Here is a 25,432-nt window from a genome sequence, read left to right on the forward strand (position 1 = left end):
TACTTTCTAAACCACTAAATATGCCTAAGTATGTCTGTTGTACTCCAAAAATATTTGCTAAAATGCTGATGATATTTTATTTAATATCTTAAAATTAACCACTCAAATAAAATTCATAAATCCTTATCAAATTCCAAGTTGATTAATTTTTAAAGGGTTGTTTTAGAAAAACTCAAAGAGACTGAAAGACTTTTTATAGATTATTTTCTTTTAAAGTTTTCATTTTATTGAACTGGTACTTGAAAGAATAAATGAAAGCTCTTTTTAGAAGAAAGGGGCCAAATATTTTAAACTGAGCTTTCCTTATTTTCACATACTTTATTTCATCCTATCTTTATTCCACCATCTGAGGCTCTACTTTATAAATGAGAAAAGGTTAAAATAATTAATCAAGGTTATTTAATACATAAAATTTTTGATAAAAATCACTATATAATAAAATTTTTGATAAAAAATTTTTTAGCTACTCTGTCAAAATTTAGAAACCTATAAATGAACAGTTGCTCAAAAACTGTCCTTTGTACTCTAAGTGTTACTTTGCAGAGTTGCTAGTTTCATGGCCACATATGACTAAGAAATGGAATTCTTATCTGATAAAATATCTTCTAATAGAACTTTAATGTTTACCAGAACATATTATATAATAAACTATAAACAATAAATGTGTTCATTAATATTAGCTTAAATAGCTATCATGCAGTATGACTGCTAAATAATAATATACTGACGTGAAAATTATGTAAGACACTGTTGGTTAAAAATGAAAGTTACAGGATAGTTTGTGTATTTTTAAAAATAAAAGTGCTAACTGCTTAGATTACAATAATAGCACAGTACCAGACATATAATAAATGCAAGTTATTTCAATTCTATACTTAAAAATTATTTTAGGTTTAACTGAGTAAATTTTAACCATCTAGACTTAAAAATATTGACAGGAGCCCCTTCACACCTATAATTATTAAGAGTATAAATTCTACTCAGACCCCAACCACCACTCTAGTTCAATCAGTGACTTGTTATGAAACCTTGGAAAAATTATTCAATTGTTCTGTGCTTCCGGTTCTTTTGGTGGTGTTGAAAGGATTAAAAGAGATAATACATGTTCAACACTACAACAGTGACTAGCACTAGGTAGCTGTTGTTATGTGAGAATGCGAAAATATCTATGAAAATACACTACCCTTAACAGCGACTATTTCAGAGGAGTTTAATCAGAGGAGATTTTTTGGTTTCCTTTACTTTCTTCCATAATATTAGAAAGCAAAAAAGTTGTTAAGAAATATTGCCTGGAAGTTGACACAGGAAAAAAATAAAAAAAAAAAAAACAAACAAACAAAAAAAAAGAAATAATGATGACCTTTATATATATCATGGGGAAATATATATATATATATATATATATCCAATAGTTCTCACTGCACAGAGATTCTTTTAAAAATTCTTTATTATACTGGAATTTAGAGACTATGTTTTTTTCCTATCCTTAACTTTCAATATTTAAAAAAAGAAGGAAGGAAGAATATCAGCATCAAGTCTTCTTGCTCCAAACTCAGTCCTCTAATACAACTTTACAGTAACATGCAAAGTCACTGATTTGCATGTGAAAATTTATTAAATTTGTTTATTGCAAGAGGCTTTCTCACATTGCCTTTGACTAGGCAGATAAGAAAAAATTAAATAGCTAGTTTCACCCCAAAAAGAAACAATGTAACCATACATTTATCTCCTATTCTCTACTGCCTTTAACTCCTGAAAACTCCAAATCCCCCTTTTGACTATACAAATTTTTGCTTTTTTTGGATATTTTGTATAAATGGAATCATACAAGATATGGTCTTTTGTGTCTGGCTTCATTTGCTGAGCATGTTTTCAACATTCATCCATGTTGCAGAATGTATTAGTACTTTTGTAGCTATATATAATAATAATATTCCATTCTGTGGGTACACATTTTGTTTATCCATTCATCTGTTGATGGACATCTGGGTAGTTTCTATCTTCTGGCTTTTCTGAATAGTGCTTTTATAAACATTTGTGTACCAGTTTTCATTTGAACACCTGTTTTCAAAACTTTTGGGTATACCTAGGAGTAGAATTGCTGGATCAAGTTGTAATCCCGTTTAATGTTTTGACGAATCTATCTGGCTTAATTTTTTATAGAGATAATAAACAGCTTGCCAGGTATCAACCTATGTTGTTTTTGAACTAAACTGAAGAGTAACTTGTCCCAATAAACCCCCCTGTATTACCAAGAACTGTTTCAGTTTTAGTTATGGACTCAATAAATAACACAAAAAGCCTTAACCATGCAGATGTAGCTTCTCACATACAAACTACATAGTAGGCACTTTACTAATATTATCTCATTTCTCATGCCCACCTGTAAAGATGGTAATATCATCACTATACAATTATACAATTCGAGGCTCAGAAAGGTTATGTAATATGCCTAAGTTAAAGGAGCTAGTAAATACTGAGAATGAGATTTCACTCATTCAATCTATCTTAAGTCAAATCTATCTAACTCAAATCTATCTTACTCCAGATCTCTTAAGAAGCAAGAGAGCATAATATGGGAACAACAGAGTTTAAAAATGACCATATAGTCAGAAATACCTCGGCCATTTACTAGCTATAAAATCTTCCTAAGACTTGGTTTCCTCATGCCAAGGAAATGAAAATAATTAACCTCTAAAGTTGTGGTAGGATTTAAATGCAACATATAAGAAGTAGTTAACACAATGCCTATTACACAGAACATACCACAACGTGACTGATATTCATAATTATGCCTCCCTCGGAAAGAGAAAAAATAGAGTAGATACCTAATTATCTGACACACACACACAAGAGTGTTCTGATGTGACTAGTAAATAAAAGGACAATGGACATCTGGCTTTCCCTGCAACCAGGGTGACATTTTAAGCCATATCAATCCACACATAAAGCTTTGTGAAGAGAAGAAGAAAAATAATGAAACTGATGGGGAACAAAAGTACATATACACAATGAAGAAATGACCATATCAAATTAGGAGAGAAAAAGTAAATGCTCAAAGAACACATAATAAAGTTCTTTTGGTAGGAGGCATGAATTCAGTATGTCAAAGTAACTATAATTCCTGAGGAAAATCTTTTACCTGATACATCTTGCTAGTCAAAAAAAAATCATGGTCATTAATTGCATATTTCACTTTTGAACGTGGACTATATGGGAATTTTTTTCCTCTGAAAGTGAGTAGTCCAATAAAAATTTTAGAGTCGTAAGCCATATTCTCTATTTTTGAAAAAATTTATTTCAGCTGCTACAGACAACATAACATCAAGAAAAGTGGACTTGATCCTGAGACAGTGAATGGAATAACAACTAATTTTGTGTTGAGCCACTTTTGGGAAGGGGCAATCTACCATGGGCCCTGAGCATCCACATACGTTCTGGATAAGTGTGCCAAGACTGCAAGGACCTGACCACTCATTTATCCATCCCGTTTCCCATGGTTGTTTACGTAGCTGGTAACCTTGAGAGATAAGGTAACCATGTCTAGACAAAAATCAGGACTGCTTACTGCTAATAAAAATGGTGAATTCCCCAAATTTAGTTTCCTCAGCTCTAACAAAACCCACTGTGTGCAGAGCAACCACTTGGGCCCCTCTGTGTAGTTCCCATGGGACTGGGACTGGGTAGGGGACCTGAAGAAAATATACCAATATTCACATTGCTTACTGTGCTGAGATAATAAAATCCTTTGTTTCTCCCCCTAAAAACCTTGTTATCTTCTGCCAATAACCATGACAGTAACATGCTAATTTGTTAGCTTATACACAAGGTAAAAATATAATCACAGACCTGAAAGGCATTAAGTATTACTGACACGAAGTGTTCCCAATATTGCAAATTTCTCGAAAAAGTATCAAATATCCTTTCATGCCAGTGCTTACCATGCCACACGGCACAGTGGAGAACAACATTTATTGATGGTCATTCTCCTAAATCCTAAGAGACTTAACATATTCTCTTCTTATCAAGATCATCAAAATCTATTCTTTTCCTAAAGCAAAAATGCTTTCTTCCTAGTATGAGGAAAAAAAACCATTTTTCAAATTCACTTTTAAAAAGTAAAAAAATCTACTGGAAATTTTTTTCAATACCTAAAAGATAAAATTTTAAAAATAAATAAGGTTTTCAAATTTTTTGTGAGTGACTATCAGAGAGAGTGCTACCTGCTCCAACTGGGTGGCAAATGCGATGGTCACTGACATTACGAAGAAATCAGTACAATACTGTGCTGGTCCAATCTGATGGTAGCCTCCCTCTTCATTCAGCACTGCCACAATGTCCTTGGGGTCGAGTCCAGACAGGCTGGCAGCTACTTTACAGAGAAAAGCATAATTATAATACTCTGTAGTTTGCCATAAACCGTTATAAGATTTTAAAAGCTGATTACATTTTTTAATTTGCTTGGCAATTCTCATGGTACAGTTAATATTTCAATAAGGTTTGCTTTACTCTCTTATAAACTCTCCAAAAACACCTTATGTAGCCACTATTTTCTTTCTGTACATAAAAGCCATATTCTGAAATAAGATAACGTTTAAAAACTCTAATAAACTACTTAGAAAAGACATCTAACATAGGTTTCCCTAGTGAATCTAAACTGGGAAGTGAAGCAGCAGCTAGATTTGGCTAAGAAGAAAAGACTAAACAGAATGGGGGAGTGAAAAAAGAGTGTTCTAGACAGAAGGAACAGCATGTTCAAAGACACGGAAGCAAGAGAAAGTATGTGGTTAGAGAACTGAAATAGGTGTGGTATGCTGAATGACAGAGTGAGTACTGACATGTAGAAAGAGGTGATGCTAGAGAGGAAAGCAGAGGCCATATTATAAAGGGTTTTCTTGAATGCTATGTAGAAACATTTGGACAGTTTTCTAAGAATAAGAGAAAATCATGAAACAATTTTGAAAAGAAAACTGATATAATCAAATAGGCTTTAGTATGAGAGACTGGAGAGGTACAAGGGTTTTTCAAATTGATTTTAAAAACAGCCACACACAAACACCATGACAGATAATCTCAACGTTGGTAGGTAGACATTTGTACAACCTATTGGAGGGTTATATATCAGGCCTTATCAAAATTTTATTATATGTATACCCTATAAAAAAAGCAATCCCTATTCTAGGAGTTAAAAAGATGTGCTTACTGTAGCACTGGCTGAAAATAGTATAATGAAAAAGAGCACAGATATTTGATTCACATAGACCAAAGTTCCAATCCCAGTTCTGTCATTGTATAAGGAAAGTATATGATCTCATTTAGTCTCCTTTTCTTCTACAAAGCCTTTATATAGTTGTTAAAGATCAAATTAAATAATGAAAGAAAGTACTTAGCATAGTATCCAGCACATTAAGCACTTCAATAAAGGTAGCCATTATATAGTAAGGCCAGCAAAGCTTAGAAATTAAAATAATAACCATGACATTTTCTCACTGTCAGGGAAGGGAGTTATAAATATAGAAAATGAGAAAACTAGAATAAATTTTATGGTATAGGACTGGAATTGAAGGTGTCAGTGTGAATTCATGCTGTTCAATATATATGAATAAATATAAATGGAAAGGTGTATGTGTGCCACAGTTTCAATGTGTCCCCTCGAAAGCTCAAGTATTAAAACTTAATGGCTGATGAGTTGGTTTTAAGAGGTAGGGCCTTTAAGAGGTATCAAGGTCATAAGGGGTTCTCCCTCATGAATGGGATTTGGTGGCCCATAGAAGAGCTTGAAGGAGTGCGTTCCTCTCTTGCCTTCAGCTTTCCACCATGTGAGGATGCAGCAAGAAGGCCCTCACCAGATGCCAGTGCCTTGATCTTGGACTTCCCAGACTCCAGAACTGTGAGAAATAAATTTCAATTCTTTATAAATGACCCAGTCTGTGGTATTCTGTGATAGCAACACAAAATGGCCTAAGACAATATGCATATGTACAAGTGTGTTTGTATATATGTGTATATGCATACATTAGTGCAAAAATTCCCTAACTTTATCTACTGAAAGGGTCTGGGAGAAGTGATACCCCAATAGCAACTGGCGTACCTATATCTTGACTTCTAAACATCATTCTTTACTAAAAGGAAGCAAGGCTCTTTAGAGAAATGGTTGAATCCAGGGCTGAGATAGTAAAAGCACAAGATAAGCCAGGAACATCTTCCTGTGCTGGAAAAATAATAAAAGCTGAAAGAACTATGGAGACAGTAAAAAGGAAACAGATGCAGCTTGAAGGGGCTGCTCAAATTTGGAACAAATAGATAAGAATAGTTAGACATTGTAAAACACTAAATAAAAAGAGAAAACTATAAATCTATACTGATATAAATAAATGAATAAACTGAAGGTTTAATAAGGAATGGTATCTTTTCATAATTCCACAATTCTGCCCCACTAAAGATTTATTAATTACAAAGGAAAAAAAGAGTAAATTTGCAGTTGAGAACACTGATACACACCACCTTAATCAAGATGAACATTATTAGGAATGGAATAAAAATTGTGTGCCACCTGACAGATGCAATGAGAACACGGCATCACTTCTGTGATATTTCCATCAAAGATGCATAACCTAAATCTAAAATCAGACAAACTCAAGTCAAGGGACATTCTAAAAGTTAAATGGCCTATAATCTTCAAAATTTCAAGGTCATGGAAAGATCAAAGAACTATTTCAAACTAGAGTAGAATATACAGACATGACAATAAATTTCAACATCTGATTCTAAACTAAATCCTTTTCCTATAAATGAAATTGTTGGGAAAACTGGTAAAACCTGAATGGAATTAGAGAGTAGTAACATATCAATGTTTCATTAATGTAATAAGGATACATGTGTTAATATATCAATGCTAATTTCCCAATTTTTATGAATATATCAGGGTTATGTAGGAGAATGTTCTAATAAACACTCAAATATTCAGGTACACTAAAGCAAATACCTCTCCAATGGTTCAGGGAAAAATATTATTCTTTAAAACATATTTCCAACTTTTTTGTAAGTCTGTGATTGTTTCACAATAGAAAAAAATTCTAAGAAACTTTTAAACTAGGAAATAAATACTAAATGCTCTAGAATCTGACTTCTAGGTTCTTATCCCAGCTTCACTACTTACACAACTTACAGCATTTTGGCAAAACACATCTCTAAATTCAGTTTTCTCATCTCTTGAGTTTATGGTGTCTATAACCTATTCAAATGGGTATATCTAGAAGGCAGGTGATTATTTGGGTCTGAAGGCCTGGGTGGGGGTCTTCAGCATAGAAAGTGTACAATTGATGCCTGGTGAATTGATAAGATCACATAGGAAGAGTATGTAAAGGCTGACAAGAGATTTCTTTTATATATAAAGGTTGGGAAGAAGAAGAAAAGCCTAAAGGAGGTTAAGAAGAACTAGTGAGAGAAGCTGAAGGAAAAGTAACTGTTGTTAAAATACTGAACTATAATTTCTATCATCTCAATCCAAAAGGCAATTCCCAACTCACAAACTTTTGGGACAACTATTCATAAATTCACTGCTCTGAACTAAGAATATATTCGCCCATACAAGCAGTGTTTCTTACATTAATCTTACATATAGTAAGATTATTACATATAGGACATTAGTAAGATCTTACATATAGGACATTCTGTACAACATGACTGAAGTACCATATTGTACTGTAGTACAATTGTACTGTAGTACAGTAGTAGAGTACCAATTGTACTGTTTCAATTTCACTTTTCTCCTTTCTAGAAGAAACTTATCTTTATCCTTCACAGATCAGAAAGATTACAAAACAGATATAATCACAAAATATTAGAGGAAAGTCCTTTAAAGACCATCTCATCTAATTCTATCATTTTACCTAAGAGAAAACTGAGACTGAAAAACATTTAAAAAGAAATATGGGGTCCAGAATGTAAGAAAGCTTAGAAGTCTTCACCCTAACAACAAATAAAAAGCTGAACAAACTGAAACATTAACAATTCTTCATATATCCATGACAGAAGTGTGGTTTCAAGAAAACTGCTGTCCCCTCAAACAGGAGAGACAGGCAGGTACAAAGAATCACAACTTATTGGAGCTAAAACCTTCCTGGGAACCAATGCTGGAGTAGGAAACCTGAACCGTGACTAATGAATTGCCAGTGGCTCAGTGCAAACCAGCCTGAGAGCTAAAATATTCCAGGGGACCCACTCACAAGGCGGCCCCAAACTTTTGTGAATTTTACCTCTAGGAGCTCTATAGGTCCTCACAGTGAATATTGGGAAAAAACTTTTGTGTTTCTGGCAGGGGGAAGGAAAAAGCAACCAATTTGAAATACACCAGAGAATTTTGTTCCTATTAACACGCCTGCCCTCAGGAGAAACTATTTAACCAGAGACTAATCTGTTGTGGTTACATCAGAACCTAACTTACCCGAGGAAAGGGAAATACCCAACTATAGCTCCCTCTAGTCTTCCACATTGGGAGAGGAAAATACTCAACTCCAGCCCTTCTAGACATCTGGTCCCACTGAAGGGGGCCGGGGACTGAGAAGCAATGATGAAGTTTAAACCCCAGAGGTACAGACTCAGTAAAAGCCTGAGATCTAACCACAGAACTATAGACCGCTTCTCCTCCCTCACATATGACCACTACATTACTTAAGGCCTATTTATAGCAGTTCTGTTTACCCCATATATCATGTCCAACTTCCAACAAAAATTTACAGGGCAAACCAAAAGGCAGAAAACACAGTTTGAAGAGACTAAAACAAGCATCAGAACTAGAGTCAGATATTGCAGGAACATTGGAACTATCAAACCAGAATTTTTCTAAAACAACGATTAATATGCTCAGGCTTTAATGGAAAAAGTAGGCTGCGTGTGGTGATTCATGGTTATAATCCCAGCACTTTGGGAAGATGAGGCAGGAGGATTGCTTGAGCCCAGGAGTCTAAAACCAGCCTAGGCAACATGGCAAGACCCTGTCTCTACAAAAGAAAAATTAGCCAGGTATAGTGGTCCTAGCTACTTGGGAGGCTGAAGCAGGCAGCTCACTCAGGCTCCGGAGTCGAAGTGAGCTACGATGATGCCACTACACTCTAGCCAAGGGGACAGAGTGAGACCTTGTTTTGAATGAAAAAAAAAAAAAAAGAGTAGACAACATGCAAGAACAGATGGATAATGTAAGCAGAGAGACGTAAAGTGTAAGAAATAATCAAAAAGAAATGCTAGAAATCAAAAATACTGTAACAGAATGGAAGAATTTCTTTGATAGGTTCATTAGGAGACTGGACATGGCTAAGAAAATAATCTCTGAGTTTGAGGCTCTGACAATAGAGAAACTTCCAAAATGAAAAAGCAAAAACAAAAAGATTTAAACAAATAACAGATTAAGAACTGTGGGACAACTGCAAAAGGTATAACATACACATAATGGGAATACCAGAAGGAGAAAAGAAGAAACATTTGAAACAGTAATTACCGAGAATTTCCCCTAAATTAATGTCAGACACCAAATCACACAGGAATTTCAGAAAACACCAAGCGGGGATAAACACCCAAAAAAACCTATACTGAAACATATCACATTCAAACTTCAGAAAAATCAAAGATTAAGAATTACATCCAACTTCTTAGAAACCATGCAAACAAGAAGAAAGTATTATGAAATATTTAAAATATTGAGAGAAAAAAACCCAACCAACCTAGATTTCTATACCCAGCAAAATTATCCTTCAAAACTTAAGCAAAAGGCCAGGCGTGGTGGCTCATGCCTGTAATCCTAGCACTCTGGGAGGCCGAAGCAGGCAGATTGCTCGAGGTCAGGAGTTCGAAACCAGCCTGAGCAAGAGCAAGACCCCGTCTCTACTATAAATAGAAAGAAATTAATTGGCCAACTAATATATATAGAGAAAAAATTAGCCAGGCATGGTGGCACATGCCTGTAGTCCCAGCTACTCGGGAAGCTGAGATAGGAGAATCACTTGAGCCCAGGAGTTTGAGATTGCTGTGAGCTGGGCTGATGCCACGGCACTCACTCTAGCCTGGGCAACAAAGTGAGACTCTGTCTCAAAAAAAAAAACCAAAAAAACTTAAGGAGAAATAAATATTTTCTCAAACAAAATTTGAGGAAATTTTTTGCTAGTAAACTTGCCTTTCAAGAAACGTTAAAAAGTTCTTCAAGACAAGGAATGACAAGGATCAGAAACTCAGATCTACATATGAAATGAACAGTATCAGAGAATAAATGACAGTAAAATAAAAACTTTTAATTTTTTTATTCTTAATTGATCTAACGGATAAAAGTTTGTTCAAAAAAACAGCAACAAGCCGGGCGCGGTGGCTCACGCCTGTAATCCTAGCTCTCTGGGAGGCTGAGGCGGGCGGATTGCTCGAGGTCAGGAGTTCAAAACCAGCCTGAGCAAGAGTGAGACCCCGTCTCTACTATAAATAGAAAGAAATTAATTGGCCAACTAATATATATACAAAAAATTAGCCGGGCATGGTGGCGAATGCCTGTAGTCCCAGCTACTTGGGAGGCTGAGGCAGCAGGATTGCTTGAGCCAGGAGTTTGAGGTTGCTGTGAGCTAGGCTGATGCCACGGCACTCACTCTAGCCTGGGCAACAAAGCGAGACTCTGTCTCAAAAAAAAAAAAACAGCAACAATTTATTTGATTATGTATGCTTGTATGTGTAAGTATACACATATATATTTACGTGTAATTGAAATGGCAGCAATGATACAAGGGACAGGCAGATTAGTAATATTTTATTATTATAAAGTACTCAACCTGTTAAGTAGTACAGTATTATCTGAAAGTTGTAAATGTATAGTGTAAACTGTAGGACAACCAGAAAAAAATGTATAACTGATATGCTAAGAAAGGAGACAAAATGAAATCATATAAAATTAAAACCACAAAAGGCAGAAAAAGAGTAGAAGATAAAAAGAGGAACAAGAACAATAAGTATAAAGTACTAACAAATATGGTAGATATTAATTCACTATATCAATAGTCACCCTGAATATCAATAGTCTAAATGCATCAATTAAAAAATAGACATTGTCAAAGTCTATCAAAAAACAAAACCTTACTTCGTTGTCTACAAGAAACCCACTAAGTGTAAGGACAAATATAGATTAGTATATAGTAAAGAGATGGAGAAAGATATACCATGCTAATACTAATCAATAGAAATCGGGACTAGTTACATAATTTCAGATAGGGCAGACCTCAGACCAGGTAAAATTATCAAGAACAAAGACAGACATTACAAAATGATAAAGGGATCAATTCTCCAATAAGATATAACAATCATTATTATGTATGCACTTAACAACAGAGCATCAAAATATTAATACGAGGCCAACACTGATAGAAATGCAAGGAGAAACAGTTAAATCCATTATTATAGTTGAAGACTTGAACACCTCACTATTAAAAATAGATCTAGAAGACAGAAAATCAGTAAGAACATAGAAGAACTCACCACCACCATCAACCAACTGGATATAACAGACATCTATAGACTACTTTATCCAACAACACCAAAATACACTTCTTCTCAAGCTTTTGTGGAACATTCACCAAGACAGACCATATTCTGGGCCATAGAACACACTTTAACAAGTTTAGTAATCATACAATGTCTGCTCTCATACCATAACAAAATTAAACTAGAAATCAATAATAGAAAGATAACCAAAAAAAATCAAAATCTTGAAGTTAAACAACACACTTTTAAATAACACATGTGTCAAAGAAGAAATCTCAAGAAAAATTTAAAAATATCTTGAACTAGATGAAAATGAAAACAGAACTTATCAAAATTTGTTGGATGCAAGGAAAGCAGTGGTTAGAGGGAAATGTATAGCACTGAATGCATATATTAGTAAAGAAGAAAGATCTAAAATCAATCATGTAAGCTGCCACCTTCAGAAACTAGAAAAAGAGCAACTTAAATCCAAAGCAAGCAGAAGAGGCCGGGCGCGGTGGCTCACGCCTGTAATTCTAGCACTGTAGGAGGCCGAGGCGGGCGGATTGCTCGAGGTCAGGAGTTCAAGACCAGCCTGAGCAAGAGCGAGACCTCGCCTCTACTATAAAGAAATTAATTGGCCAACTAATGTATATAGAAAAAATTAGCCGGGCATGGTGGCGAATGTCTGTAGTCCCAGCTACTCGGGAGGCTGAGGCAGAAGAATCACTTGAGCCCAGGAGTTTGAGGTTGCTGTGAGCTAGGCTGACGCCACGGCACTCACTCTAGTGTGGGCAACAAAGCAAGACTCCGTCTCAAAAAAAACAAAACAAAGTAAGCGGAAGAAAATGATAAAAATTAGAGATCAATGAAATTCAAAGATAGAAAATCAACACAGAAAAATTAATAAAACCAAAGGCTGATTCTCTGAAAAGATAAATAAAATCAATAAGCCTCTAGACACACTAAATAAGAAAAAAAATAAAAGAGGAGAGGACACAAACTACTACTACCAGAAACAAAACAGGGATCACTATAGACCCCATGGACAGTAAAAGGATAGTAACGGAATATTACGAACAGGTCTATGCCCACAAATTTGATAATCTAGATGAAATGGACCAATTCCTTGGAAGACACAATAAGCCAAAACTCACATAAGAAAAAATACACACTCTAAATAGTCCTATAAGTATTAAAGAAATTGAACCAATAATTAATAACCTTCCAAAACAGAAAGTGCCAAGTCCAGATGGGTTCACTGGTGAACTCCACTAAGGATTTAAGGAAGAAATTATAGCAACTCTCTACAATCTCTTTCAGAAGATAAATCAAAGACATTATAAAAAATACCTCACAAACTACAGACCAGTATCTCTCATGAATATAGATGCAAAAACCAAATATATTAACAAAATATATGTATCAACAAAATATTAGCAAGTTGAATCAAACAATGTGTAAAAGTAATTATACCCCATGATCAAGTGGATTTTATCCCAGGTATGCAAGGCTGGTTCAATATTAAAAAATCAATTAATGTAATCCATCACATCAGAAGACTAAAGAAGAAAAATCATATGACCATATCAATAGATGCAGGGAAAGCATTTGACAAAATTTAACACTCATTCATGATAAAAACTCTCAGTAAACTCGGATTAGAAGGAAACTTCCTCAACTTGATAAAAAATATCTACAAAAAAACATATAGCTCACATCATACTTAATGGTGAGAAATTTAAAGCGTTCACCAAAATCAGGTACAAGCTAAGGATGTCCCTTTCTCACCACTCCTTTCAATGTCATACTTGAAGTCCTTGGTAATGCAATAAGAAAAGGAAATAAAAGGTATACAGACAGGAAAGGAAGAAGTAAAACTGTCTTTGTTTGCAGTTGACATGATTATCTATGCAAAAAATCTGTGGAAAAGAATTGACAAAAAACTTCTGTAGCTAGTAAGTGATTATAGCAAGGTTGCAGGATACAAGGTTAATATAAAAAAATCAATAGCTGTCCTATATACCAGCAATGAACGAATAGAATCTGAAATAAAAATACATTATCATTCACATTAACACCCCAAAAATTAAATACTGAAGTACAAATCTAACAAATACAAGATTTACATAAGAAAAATTATAAAACTCTGAAAACAGAAATCAAGGAACTAAATAAATGAAGTGAGAGTGCATATTCATGGATAGGAAGACTCAATATTGTCAAGATGTCAGTTCTTCCCAACTTGGTCTATAGATTCAAAACAATCCCAATCAAAATCCCAGCAAATTATTTTGAAGATACTGATAAACTGATTCGGAAGCTCATATGGACAGGCAAAGACCTAGAACAGCCACTGCCTGACTTCAAGTATACTATGAAGCAACAGCAATCACGACATAATAGTACTGAGAAAAAAACAGATAAATCAATGGAATAGAATAGAGAACCTGGAAATAGACCCACATAAATATAGTCAACTGATTGTTGACAAAGGAGCAAAGGCAATGCAATAGAGCAAAGACAATCTTTTCATCAAATTGTGCTAGAACAACTGTACATCCACAGGCACAAAAAAAATAAAGTCTAAACACAGACCCTATACCTTTTCTCAAAATTAATTCAAAATGGATTATAGACCTAATTTTAAAATGCAAAACTATAAAACTCCTAGAAAATAACATAGGAGAAATCTAGATGGCCTTGGGTATGGTAAGAACTTCAGATACAACAACAAAGGCATAATCCATGAATGAAATAATTGATCAACTGGACTTAATTAAAGTTAAAATTTTCTGTTCTATGAAAGACAATATCAAGAGAATGAGAAGATAAACCATAGATGGGTAAAACATATTAGTAAAAGACACACTTGATAAAGGACTGTTATCCAAAATATACAAAAAGGTTTTAAAATTCAACAATAAAAAAGAATAACCTGACCAAAAAATGGGCCAAAGACCTAAACAGACACCTCATCAAAGGATATATACAGATGGTGCATAAGCATAAATAAGTAAACATGTTCAACATCGTATGTCATCAAAGAATTACAAATTAAAACAACTGTGAGATACCAAATCTATCAGAATGGCCAAAATCCAAAACATTGATAATATCAAATGCTGGTAAAAGTGTGGAACAACAGGCACTCTCATTCATTGCTGGTGGGAAGGCAAAATGGTATAACCATTTTAGAAAACAGATTGGATATTTCTTGCAAAACTACAATATACTCTTACCGTACAATCCAACAATCACACTCCTTGGTATTTACCCAAATGAACTGAAAATTTAACGTTCACACAAAAACCTGCACACTCATGTTTATAGCAGCTTTATTCATAATTGTCAAAAGTCGGAAGCAACTAAGATGTTCTTTAGTAGCTGAGTGGATAAATAAGCTGTGATACATCCAGACAATGGAACATTATTCAGCACTAAAAAAATATTGAGCTATCAAACCATGCAGAAACATGGAAGAACCTTAAACGCACTTATTGCCAAGTAAAAGAGTCAATATAGAAAAGGCTATATATTATATTATTCCAACTACATAGCATTCTGAAAAAGACAAAACTATACAGAGTAAAAAAGATCAGTAGTTGCCAGAGTTTAGGGGAAGAGAGGGAGGAATAGGTGGAATACAGAGGATTTTAGGGCAATGTAACTATTCTGTATAGTGGTACAATGGAGGATACATGTCATTATACATTAGTCTATATGAGGGGTCCTCAAACTTTTTAAACAGGGGGCCAGTTCACTGTCCTTCAGACCGTTGGAGGGCCGGACTATAGTTTAAAAAACACTATGAACAAATTCCTATGCACACTGCACATATCTTATTTTGAAGTAAAAAAACAAACGGGCAAAAACACCCGCATGTGGCCTGCGGGCTGTAGTTTGAGGACGCCTGGTCTATATCCATAGAATGTACAACACCAAGAGTGAATCCTAATGTAAACTATGGACTTTGGGTGATGATAATGTAAGTTCATCAATTATAACACCACTATTCTAGTGCTAAGATGTTGATAGTAGGGAAGGTTGTGTGTTGGGGGGACAGAGGATATATGGGAACTTTCTATTCTCCACTCAATTTTGCTGTGAAACTAAAACTGCTCTAAAAAATAAAGTTTATTAATTAAATGAGAAAGAAAGAAATATAAGTTTTGTTAAACTACAGTTGAGTTAATAAGCAGAGAATAGCATAATCATTTTGGGCTTTCCTCTACTCATCCTAGTAAGAAAATTTTCCTAAGTAGCCATTTTTAAAAATACAAAATTGTGCTTTGTTCTATTATATTATCAAATAAGAAAAAGTATTTCCTATTTCTAAGATGTATAAACAAGAGCTAAAGGCAACAAAGGTTGCATTTGCAACGTGTCACAGTATTTGTCTGACACACTAGAATAAAATCAGTTTGTACTCCAACTCTATCTCCCTATAACACACCCCCCGATTCCTAAAGTTCTAGTTCAAAGAAGGAACTTATCAAAAATGTCTTTAGAGATGATGTGCAAACCTTTTCCATCTCGAGGTGGGGCTCCTTTTGCTTTAAAACTATCCATTGGTGCCTTTGTATCTGTTTCCAAAGCAATACTTATCTGTATCTCAGACTTGAACTTGGTGTATTTATTACTCAGCAACTGGTACCATTTTGGTGCCTAGACAATAACAACAGAACATCTTAATAGTTAATAGGGAAAAAAGGTATTGGGAAATGTTCTATAATGTTCCAAATAAATTTCATGTAGTTTTCATCATTTTATCTTTTAAAACATTTTTTTTCATCTTTTCCTCAAAAGAAATTAATCCTGCTTAGGAATGCATCAACTGAATTTCCCTTTGAAAAAAACTAAGTAAAAGTTTAAATTGTCTTCCCTTCTTCCATTCTTATGCTTTAACAGGTAAAATATTAAAGAAAACAATACCTTTGGCCTTATATCCCCAATCTTAATTCATTCCTTGAACAACAAAAAACTATGCATTTTTTGTTTACCTAATCCTTATTTTTTCACATTATTATATCGTTTTCCCCTGTCATATTTCTGCTTATATCAAATAAGGACAAGAAAATCTCAGTGTTGATAGAAAACACTAACAAAATATTAAAGTAAAGGCCTAATGGTAGAGTTCTGCATTATCAACCATGTATTAACACTTGACTGATAATGAAATAAAAGCCTTCTCACAGAACAAAGTATCCTAAATTACTTGAATATCCCCTCTACAGCAACCTGAGAAATTCTAGTACCCAAAGCAGCCTGAAAAATCTCATGGCTACATGTATCTTTCTTTTTTTTTTGAGACAGAGTCTCACTCTGTTGCCTAGGCTAGAGGGCCATGGCATCAGCCTAGCTCACAGCAACCTCAAACTCCTGGGCTCAAACAATCCTTCTGCCTCAGGCTCCCAAGTAGCTGGGACTACAGGCATGCACCATCATGCTCGGCTAATTTTGTCTATATATATTTTAAGTTGTCTGGCTAATTTCTTTCTATTTTAAGTAGAGATGGGGTCTTGCTCTTGCTCAGGCTGGTCTCCAACTCCTGACCTCGAATGATCCTTCTGCCTCTGCCTCCCAGAGTGCTAGGATTACAGGTGTGAGCCACCACACCCAGCCCAAGGCACCATTTCAATGATTGGAAACAGTATTCCTACTCTGACCATTGTTATACAAAGATATAGTAATTGGTGCTTATACTGATCAAAACCATAAACTGTTATGCTATATTCAAGCTATGTTTGATAATTAAAATAGGATTAACTAGACCATAGGTTAAAAAGAAAAGCAACAACCTAGTTTTTTTAAGATAAAAATGCATAATATTTGTTGCTGTATTTCTCATGACAAATACTTTCTAATTTTGAGCATAAACCTGAAAAAGATGTTTAGCTACTCAGAGAATTTATATTTTTCTGTTATATAACTCAGAAAAATAAATCTGGATTTTTCTGTATTTATACTTATTTATAACCAATTTATTTTGAAATTCAAATATTCTACTAGTCAATTTCGAATATTTATGCTGATGAACAAAAGAGAATAAGCAAGACAGCATTTGGTTTTCATAAAACTAAGGTAATTTCAAACCATTTCTCCTTAACTTTGATAAATATGTTGACAAAATATCCTAAAGGACTGGCATGGGGAATGCCACGACCATTTACCGACATGATCTCTTCTCTCAGATACCCTCCTCCTTAGAGGATCTACCTTCTCTGCAACCAGACTGACTACAGAAGTGCCTTCCAGATGTGTGCATGTTGCAGGAAAGAAGTTGAGTTAGGGCCCCTTCATTCACCAGGGGCCCAATGAACCTTCTTGGTTCAGGGTCTAGAGACTAAAGAGGGAAAACCTTTTTAAGTATAAGGCCTAGGGGCAGAGAGGTCATGAGTGCCCAAGAATGGGGGAAAAAACAAGTCCTTTTAAAAATTATTTTAAAATTTCAGCTTCTTTTGAATGAACCCCACATTGGGCCAACCCTACTAATCATTTGCAATTATCATTTCTATCAGCAGCAAAAACATTAGTAATAGATAAATTTTTCTTTACAGAATCCTAATTTCAGATTCAAATCAAGAATGGAATTTATACATACATAATGAGTGAGATGTGCACCATCTGGGGGATGGTCACGCTAGAAACTCAGACTTGTGGGGGGAGGGAGGGAAAGGGCATTTTTTGAAACTTTAAAATTTGTACCCCCATAATATGCCGGAAAAAAAAAAAAAAGAATGGAATTTAAAACAAAAGAGAAGATATTAGCAGGGTTTTTTTTTAACTTTATTTGCCTTAAGAAAATTGTGACCAAAGACATTAGGAAAAACTGAAACAAAGATTTCTAAAGTCAACCATGTACAAAAAGGTTAGAGGATACTTAAAAAGTTATAGGAAGAAACATGTTCAATAATAAAAGGCACTAACACAGGATTAAAGATCCTGAGTTCTTTCAGGGGAGTAGGGTACCGGTTATATAACATTAAGTGTGTTTCAGTAAGTTCACTTGCTCTGACTATGACATAAGGCATGCAAAGGAGCAGGAAGCAGGGAAACCAATTAGGAGGCTACAATGATAGTCACGGCAAGAAATGACAGTGGCTTAGGTTGGGATGGCAGCAGTGAAAAGCAGAATAGTAGATGGATCAGGAGGGAAAAAACCAACTGAAATGGGTAGCTATGGAGGGATAAAAAAGGAAATGTCAAGGAAGATTTCTTATTTCTAACTTGTATAACTGGAAGGAGAGTAGTGACCATTCACCAAAGCAAGGAACACTGGAAAAGACCACCTTTGAAAGGAAAGCCTAGGAGTGGAACACACTAAATTTGAGGTAACAGCAAATTGGACATAGGTTTGAGCTCAGAGACACATTTCTTTGAGAAAGATAGTTCTTGATCAAAAGAATGATGAAAAGCTTGAGATATTCTAAATCAAATTCATAAACTAAAACTTAAAACTGCCATATTGGCTCAAGTCCATGATCTAACACATCCAGTATTTCATGTCCTTTTCGTTAATCTGGTATCTATTGAAAATAATCAACATCTAACATAATTCTTAGCAAAACATCAAAAGGGCAATACCTGTTTTGTTTCTTGAGCAGTTCTTAAGTCCAGAACAATGTAACCTATGGTTTCCTTGGCTGAAGATGAAGGATCCAAGGCAAAACACTGAAGTTTGATAGGAGTACGCTGTAGCCTATAACAAAACAATTTACATGATAAATAAAAATGTTGTTTAATATTTAACTTTTTATTAGCCTTGAAAAAACTGCCTATTATCAAGATATCTTATATGTATATGCAAATTTTGTTAGATAAGCTGTATCTATTCTTTATTTTCTATAAAACTCCAACTGGCAAGAACTATTAACTATATCTACTTATCTATATACCAACTAAGTAATATACAAAGCATGTCAAAATCTTAGTCTGTCTCATCAAAGAGGCTTTCATCTAGCTCAATGTTTATCAAGTCTCTATAAAGTATAAAATCTTTTGAAAGTCAAAAATTATCCACACATAAAATTCCAAATACACATATATGCTTACAGTACTTTTGTAGACTCAAAAAAACAAACTTAGGAATTAAATACCATAAAATCATACACTATTAAAATTTAAATTCATAATGTAATGTAACATATGACAATGTTCTGTAGGCATGATACTGACTGGTACACAGCATGGGCTCTTTTTCAGTTTGTAGCCCCTATATTTACTTATGCATTGAGCTGAATAGATTTTGCCATCACTTTTATCTAGTGGAATTACTATGAAACTGAACTTAGCACAAAATTATCACTTGTAAATTCAATTTATCTGTATTATTTTCTCAGCCTACAGCAATCACAGTGGCACCACTTGTTACTAACCTAATTACACACACAACCACAAATGCAGGCCCTAACATCTCACGGCAGGATTTTGTCTAAGCAGCTGTTTCAGATGCCACTAAAAGGAAATACAGCATTTTTACATTCTCTAACAATTTAATACCCCTTCAAATAAATCTATGCATTACTTAGCTATAGAAGCAAATAAGTTTCTCCTTGCTTTCCTTCTTTTTTTAACTTTCTATTCTTTTTTTTTCAAAGAAAAGCAAACATTGGCTTGATTCAAAAATGAATGTTTCCATTGCAAGATAAAATGAAATATAATTAGAATGTTATGCTTTCTTTTAAAACTTCAAATGGATATTTCTCATAAAATAAAAAATCATACTTTCATAAACATTAAAGCCTATTATATAAAATTGGTAGCAATTAATAGCTTCTTTCTTAATCTTACTATATAAATAATCAGTGAACCATTAATCTCTCCCTACTGTGCAAAGCCAAATGGTCAAAGCAATTGATTTCAGATTTTGCCTTTTTTGTTTTTTTTTTGAGACAGAGTCTCACTTTGTTGTCCAGGCTAGAGTGAGTGCCATGGCGTCAGCCTAGCTCACAGTAACCTCAAACTCCTGGGCCCAAGTGATCCTACTGCCTTAGCCTCCCGAGTAGCTGGGACTACAGGCATGTGCCACCATGCCCAGCTAATTTTTTACACATATATATATATATATATATATATATATATATATATATATATATATCAGTTGGCCAATTAATTTCTTTCTATTTATAGTAGAGATGGGGTCTTGCTCTTGCTCAGGCTGGTTTTGAACTCCTGACCTCGAGCAATCCGCCCGCCCCGGCCTCCCAGAGAGCTAGGAGAGATTTTGCCTTTTAAAAAAAAAAATCTCTCAAATTTATACAAAGTTAATACTTTTGGAGAATTATAGAAGTATGAAAGAAAAATTTTAAATTCTTGCACTTTTTACAGTTAGAGAGTTCTAAGACATTGAAAGGCATTTTTCTTTTTAACCTATGAAAGAAAAATAAAAAAAAAATGTACAGAGAAAGATGAAATATTTTTGTCGTGCAGGCAATAATTATGCTTCATACTGGAATCATTTTGAATTTGTGTTATTTTTCCTCTTAAGAGAAGCCAGGAAGCAGAAAATCCTTTGAAACTAATAAATCATCTCAGGTGCTTTCAAACAATTCCTTTTTGTACAGGAACTTCTAAGCAATCACGCTACTGCCATAATGAAGTTCTTTTGCGTAGTTGGGTATCTTTCCTTCACTTCTTTTTCTGATAGACTGGACAAAGTTAGATAGAGAGATCTCAGGGGAAGGGCACTCATGAATGAAGAGGCATACATCTCCTCTGAGGGCAGTTGTGTCTGTGCAATTTTCTTTTCATGGCAAAATTAGCTGGTCTCTTTCCATTGATAAGGAGAAGACTCATCATAAAAATAAAAAATACAAAAAGGAATGGGTGAAATCTCATTTTTCTGCCACACAAAAGTGGACCAACAGCTCTCAAAGTAAACCAAACAATCTGTAGTCTGTGCAGTATCTGTGTGGCTCTCCTCACATCCTAAAGACAACCTCAGAGAATTGCCAGCTGCCTTTTCCAGAAAGGTTAATGATCACATCAGACAGGGTTATAGAGTGCTGGCTGTGGTCAGAGCCTCCCTCAGCTTCAAACCCCTCCTCCACTTCAAACCCCTCCTCCACTTCTCTCCTCTCCCCCCCCCCTTTATTTCCATAAGCAAATATTGGTGAAATAGACCATTCAAGCATGCTGTAACTTCGGTGGACGTCTTCTAACTTTCTATTCTAATATGATTTAGTACTGAGAATAAGCAAGTATTGAAGTGATTATGTGTTTCCCAGAAAATTTATGTTCAATCTTTTAATAAATAAAAGCATTGCTGTTCTTGCCTGCTCTGGTCCTAGAATTCATGAAAAAATAAGATGCTAAAACTTTAAGCCTATTTCATATATTTGTCTAAAATTAAATACAAATTAATTACAAAGAATCCCTTATATAATTACTTGCATAACTTTTCACTGAGTACCCCTCCACATATCCTTGGCAAGTCAGGTAAATATACAATAAATGAATTAACAGAAATTATAGTGACTGTCAACCCATATTTAATATTGGGTAGGCATCATCAAGGTATTTCTAAAATATCTACTGTCTTACACATTAGCAAAAAAAATACCCAAAAACCTCTAAGTATAGTATAGTGGTTAAAATTGTGCTCTACCACTATCCAGAGGACAGACTTAAGGCAAGTTACTTAATCTCTCAGACCTCAGTTTCCTCATTGGAATACCAGGAAAATAATAATACCAACTTTACAGGGTTGCTCTAATGTTTAAATGTTTTATTTTTGTAAAGTATTTTGAAAATTTCTTGACATATTAGAAAAACATTCAATAAATATGATTATTACTATAATGTAATGAGAGATATAAAATTTACAGGTTGTGTATTCCTCATCTGAAATGCTCTAAAATCCAAAACTCTTGAGAACTGACATGAAACCATAAGTGGGAAATTCCAAGCATAAGCACTTACAGAAGCCTTGTTTCATGTACAAAATTATTAAAGATATATGAAATGACCTGTAGGATATATGTATAAGGTACACATGAAGCAAATGAATTTCGTGTTAGACTTGGGTCCCATCCCTAAGATATCTTATAGGTATATGAAAATATTTCAAAATCCAAAATAATCTAAAATCAAAACGCTCCTGGTCCTAAGCATTTTGAATAAGGGTATTCAACCTGTGTTTATCTGTAACAGCCTGAAAAAGAAGAAACTGATAAAGATACTAATTTAAATTAAAAATAACAGTCACCTGTGCTGATGAAGTGCTTTCCTGTCAATTTCCCAGGCTAACTCTGTAGCAAATTCTGGCTGGTCAGTGTGGTTCACAGGATCAGTAGCCAACTGTTCTCCATCAAACTTTGCTTCTACTACAAGCATATGCTTTGGACGTTTGGGGAAATGACGACCTGAAGAAACAAGACCATATAGATTAACTGGAAGTATTGGTGGTTGACTTATACATCCATAAATTACCTTGCTAACACATAGACATACACTTACTTTCGTAATTCATAAGAAACATGAATCAAATGAGAAGCTATAATTTATAAATTAGTGCTTCTCAAACATTAATGTGCATAGTGACCCCGTTAAAATGTAGATTCTAGTTTAGCAGGTCTAGGATGGACCTGAGAGTCTGCATTTCTAACAAGATCTCTGGTAACGTGAATGCTGCCGTTTTTGGTTCACACTTTGAGTAGCAATGATCTCAATAACATTTAGAATTAAAGAGTTAACAATGTGACTAATCTAAAATATCCAATTTTAGATATTATTATACCAGTACTTAATACAGTTGAGACTCTGTCTCAAAAAAAAAAAAAAATTATGTATCAATAGTACCTACTATTACTTAGAAAATAAAACCAATGCTACTTAGGGACCATTTGGAAGCTGGGGATGGAGAGGGAATCCAGGATGAGGATGACTCCCAGGTTTTTGGCTTGAGGCAACAGTGTGGTTACCATGAATGGAAATACAGTAGAAACATAAGAAAAGGAACAGTTGGAGAGACGATCACATGCTACTTTTAGGTATGTTTGTGGCAACAACCTAACTGATATTCCTGACTTAAGGTTCTCTTCCTGCACATTGCCATTAAACTGAACTTGAGAAAAACACTCTCCTATTTAGGAATATATGCTGCCAACCTATTTCTTAGAACATTAATTCTAAACTCCTTGGCTTTCAAGATCCTCCAAGGCCTATTTCCTCTAGTTATAAAAGCTCATGTTTTACTATGATATTACTAAATATTCACCTTCCTTCCACCCTAGTCATCTTGCTGTCCTCTTCACTGTTGCAGCCACCATGCCACCCTGCTCATTCCCCTGTTGGCCTGGTTGTGCAATCACCTGGAATGGCTTTCTTCTGTTCTCACCTATCTAAAGCTTATTTATTACTCGAGGTATTTCAGCCATCATCACCACCCGCCCCAAAAGCTATCTTTACAGTCCATATTACATATTTTTAATATATTATACCCCAACATATTGTGTCCTGCACATTAATTTGATCTCCCCACACAGACCTCTACATCCTGAAAGGAAATGGATATTTGTTTCCTCATTGCATGGGGCACAGTTCTAAGTCTAAAAACTTCTGTTAACCAAATTATAAGATGATTTCGATCCTGTCTTTAAATAATCAGTAATCCACAGTTAATAGCACCCCAGCTCTTCAGGGCTTCTAGTTAGTTTCTTGTTACAAAACTCAAAAATTAGGTTTACAATATTTCCTTCTCTTTCACCTCCCACACAAGTGCTAGGCCTCCACAAAACACCCTCCCAGTAGGGGTGGGGGAATGGGAAATCCAGCCATGCCTCTGGTCCCCCTCAGAATGACTCCTTCTTAACATAGTAGTCATAAACTGTCCACAATTTACGTATCAACTACTATGCCCTTCACTTTCCTGCACTCTGCTCTTCAACTACACTGTATTTAAGCAAGGCAAAACATGCCTTGCTTTTCCATACCTTAAGTACCCTTTGCTCTTCCCTTCCCCTGGAATGACTTTCCTTTTTTCACCTGACAAAAGACTAATAATCATCTTTAGGACCCAAATAAATGTCACCTCCTCTGGTAAACATTCCCCAGCTTCACCAGACAGAGGTGGTCATTCCTTCTTCCACACCCCGATGAATTATTTGTTGATACATTCTCCAACCTACACCCTTAGCTTTTAGAACCAAGACTGTCTCATTCTTACACTACCAGCGCAGTTCCTGACACTCAATGAGTTCCCAACAAGCGTCATTCATTCAACGAACAAACTGTTAAGGAATGGATAATACATCTTAACAAGGTGTAGTCCCTTAAGGCCTCCATCAAGGCTTGTAAAGGGAACGGCCTCCACAATATTTCTTAAATTGCAGGAAACATGTATTCAAATCAAAGGCAAAGTTCTTGCGAATGCAGAACGTGCTTCTCAGGAATACCTTCAGCTTTTATAGAAAGGCCATCGACGTGCTGATTCTGATGGAAATCGTCTTTTCTAGATTCTCTGGGGCTAAGGCTAGTCGCGCTAAATATCACTTATCCCTAATAGCGCTCATACTCCCCTGAGAGATTTTTAAATCAATTGCCTAACAGACTTCACTACATACAACTTTGAACAAGTCTGTTGGGACCACAAAAGCAAAGATGACAAGGTTCTCAAGGATAACAAGCCCTCGGTCTCACACTACTCTTTTAAAATTCAGGAAAGGCGGTTGCAAAACCAAGTCTCGGGCCGCTCACCTTCTAGGATGGACACGACGATGAGCAGCTGGTCGGACTTGGAGACCATGGTCGCCGCGGTCGGCGGCCCGGAGGCGGGGTCTGCTGGGGGAAAGTGGAGTCCAGGTGAGTCTCAGGTAAGCCGCGACCACAGGCAGGACTCCTGGCGGGGCCCCCAACGCCCACCACGGCCCCTGACGCCCAGACCCCGCTCCGGGGCCTGTCCCACCGCCGCCTGCAGCGCACCCGGCTCCCCTGCCCCGCG

At 35.3% G+C, this 25,432-nt stretch overlaps 1 protein-coding gene and 1 pseudogene across 6 annotated transcripts in view; both read right to left on the minus strand.

Annotated features, from left to right (window-relative positions):
• The window catches only part of CEP120 (centrosomal protein 120), a 76,180-nt gene that overhangs the window by 50,526 nt on the left and 222 nt on the right, over positions 1–25,432 (minus strand). For 2 of the 6 annotated variants that reach the window (XM_020290210.2, XM_076008322.1), the window contains exons 2-6: positions 25,189–25,269; positions 22,700–22,856; positions 19,078–19,192; positions 16,017–16,158; positions 4,224–4,372 (exon numbers count right to left, since the gene is read on the minus strand). In XM_020290210.2, coding sequence (XP_020145799.2) covers positions 4,224–4,372; positions 16,017–16,158; positions 19,078–19,192; positions 22,700–22,856; positions 25,189–25,237 — 612 coding nt within the window. In that variant the 5' untranslated portion in view covers positions 25,238–25,269. Of the gene's footprint in view, positions 1–4,223; positions 4,373–16,016; positions 16,159–19,077; positions 19,193–22,699; positions 22,857–25,188; positions 25,273–25,432 lie in introns of those variants that run through there. The other 4 variants (XM_012760720.2, XM_076008321.1, XM_076008323.1 and 1 more) reach the window with 4 other exon arrangements.
• LOC105869104 (apelin receptor early endogenous ligand pseudogene) lies at positions 20,924–21,498 on the minus strand (annotated as a pseudogene).

The sequence above is a fragment of the Microcebus murinus genome, chromosome 11 (genome assembly GCF_040939455.1).
Source record: "Microcebus murinus isolate Inina chromosome 11, M.murinus_Inina_mat1.0, whole genome shotgun sequence".
NCBI lineage: Eukaryota > Metazoa > Chordata > Mammalia > Primates > Cheirogaleidae > Microcebus > Microcebus murinus.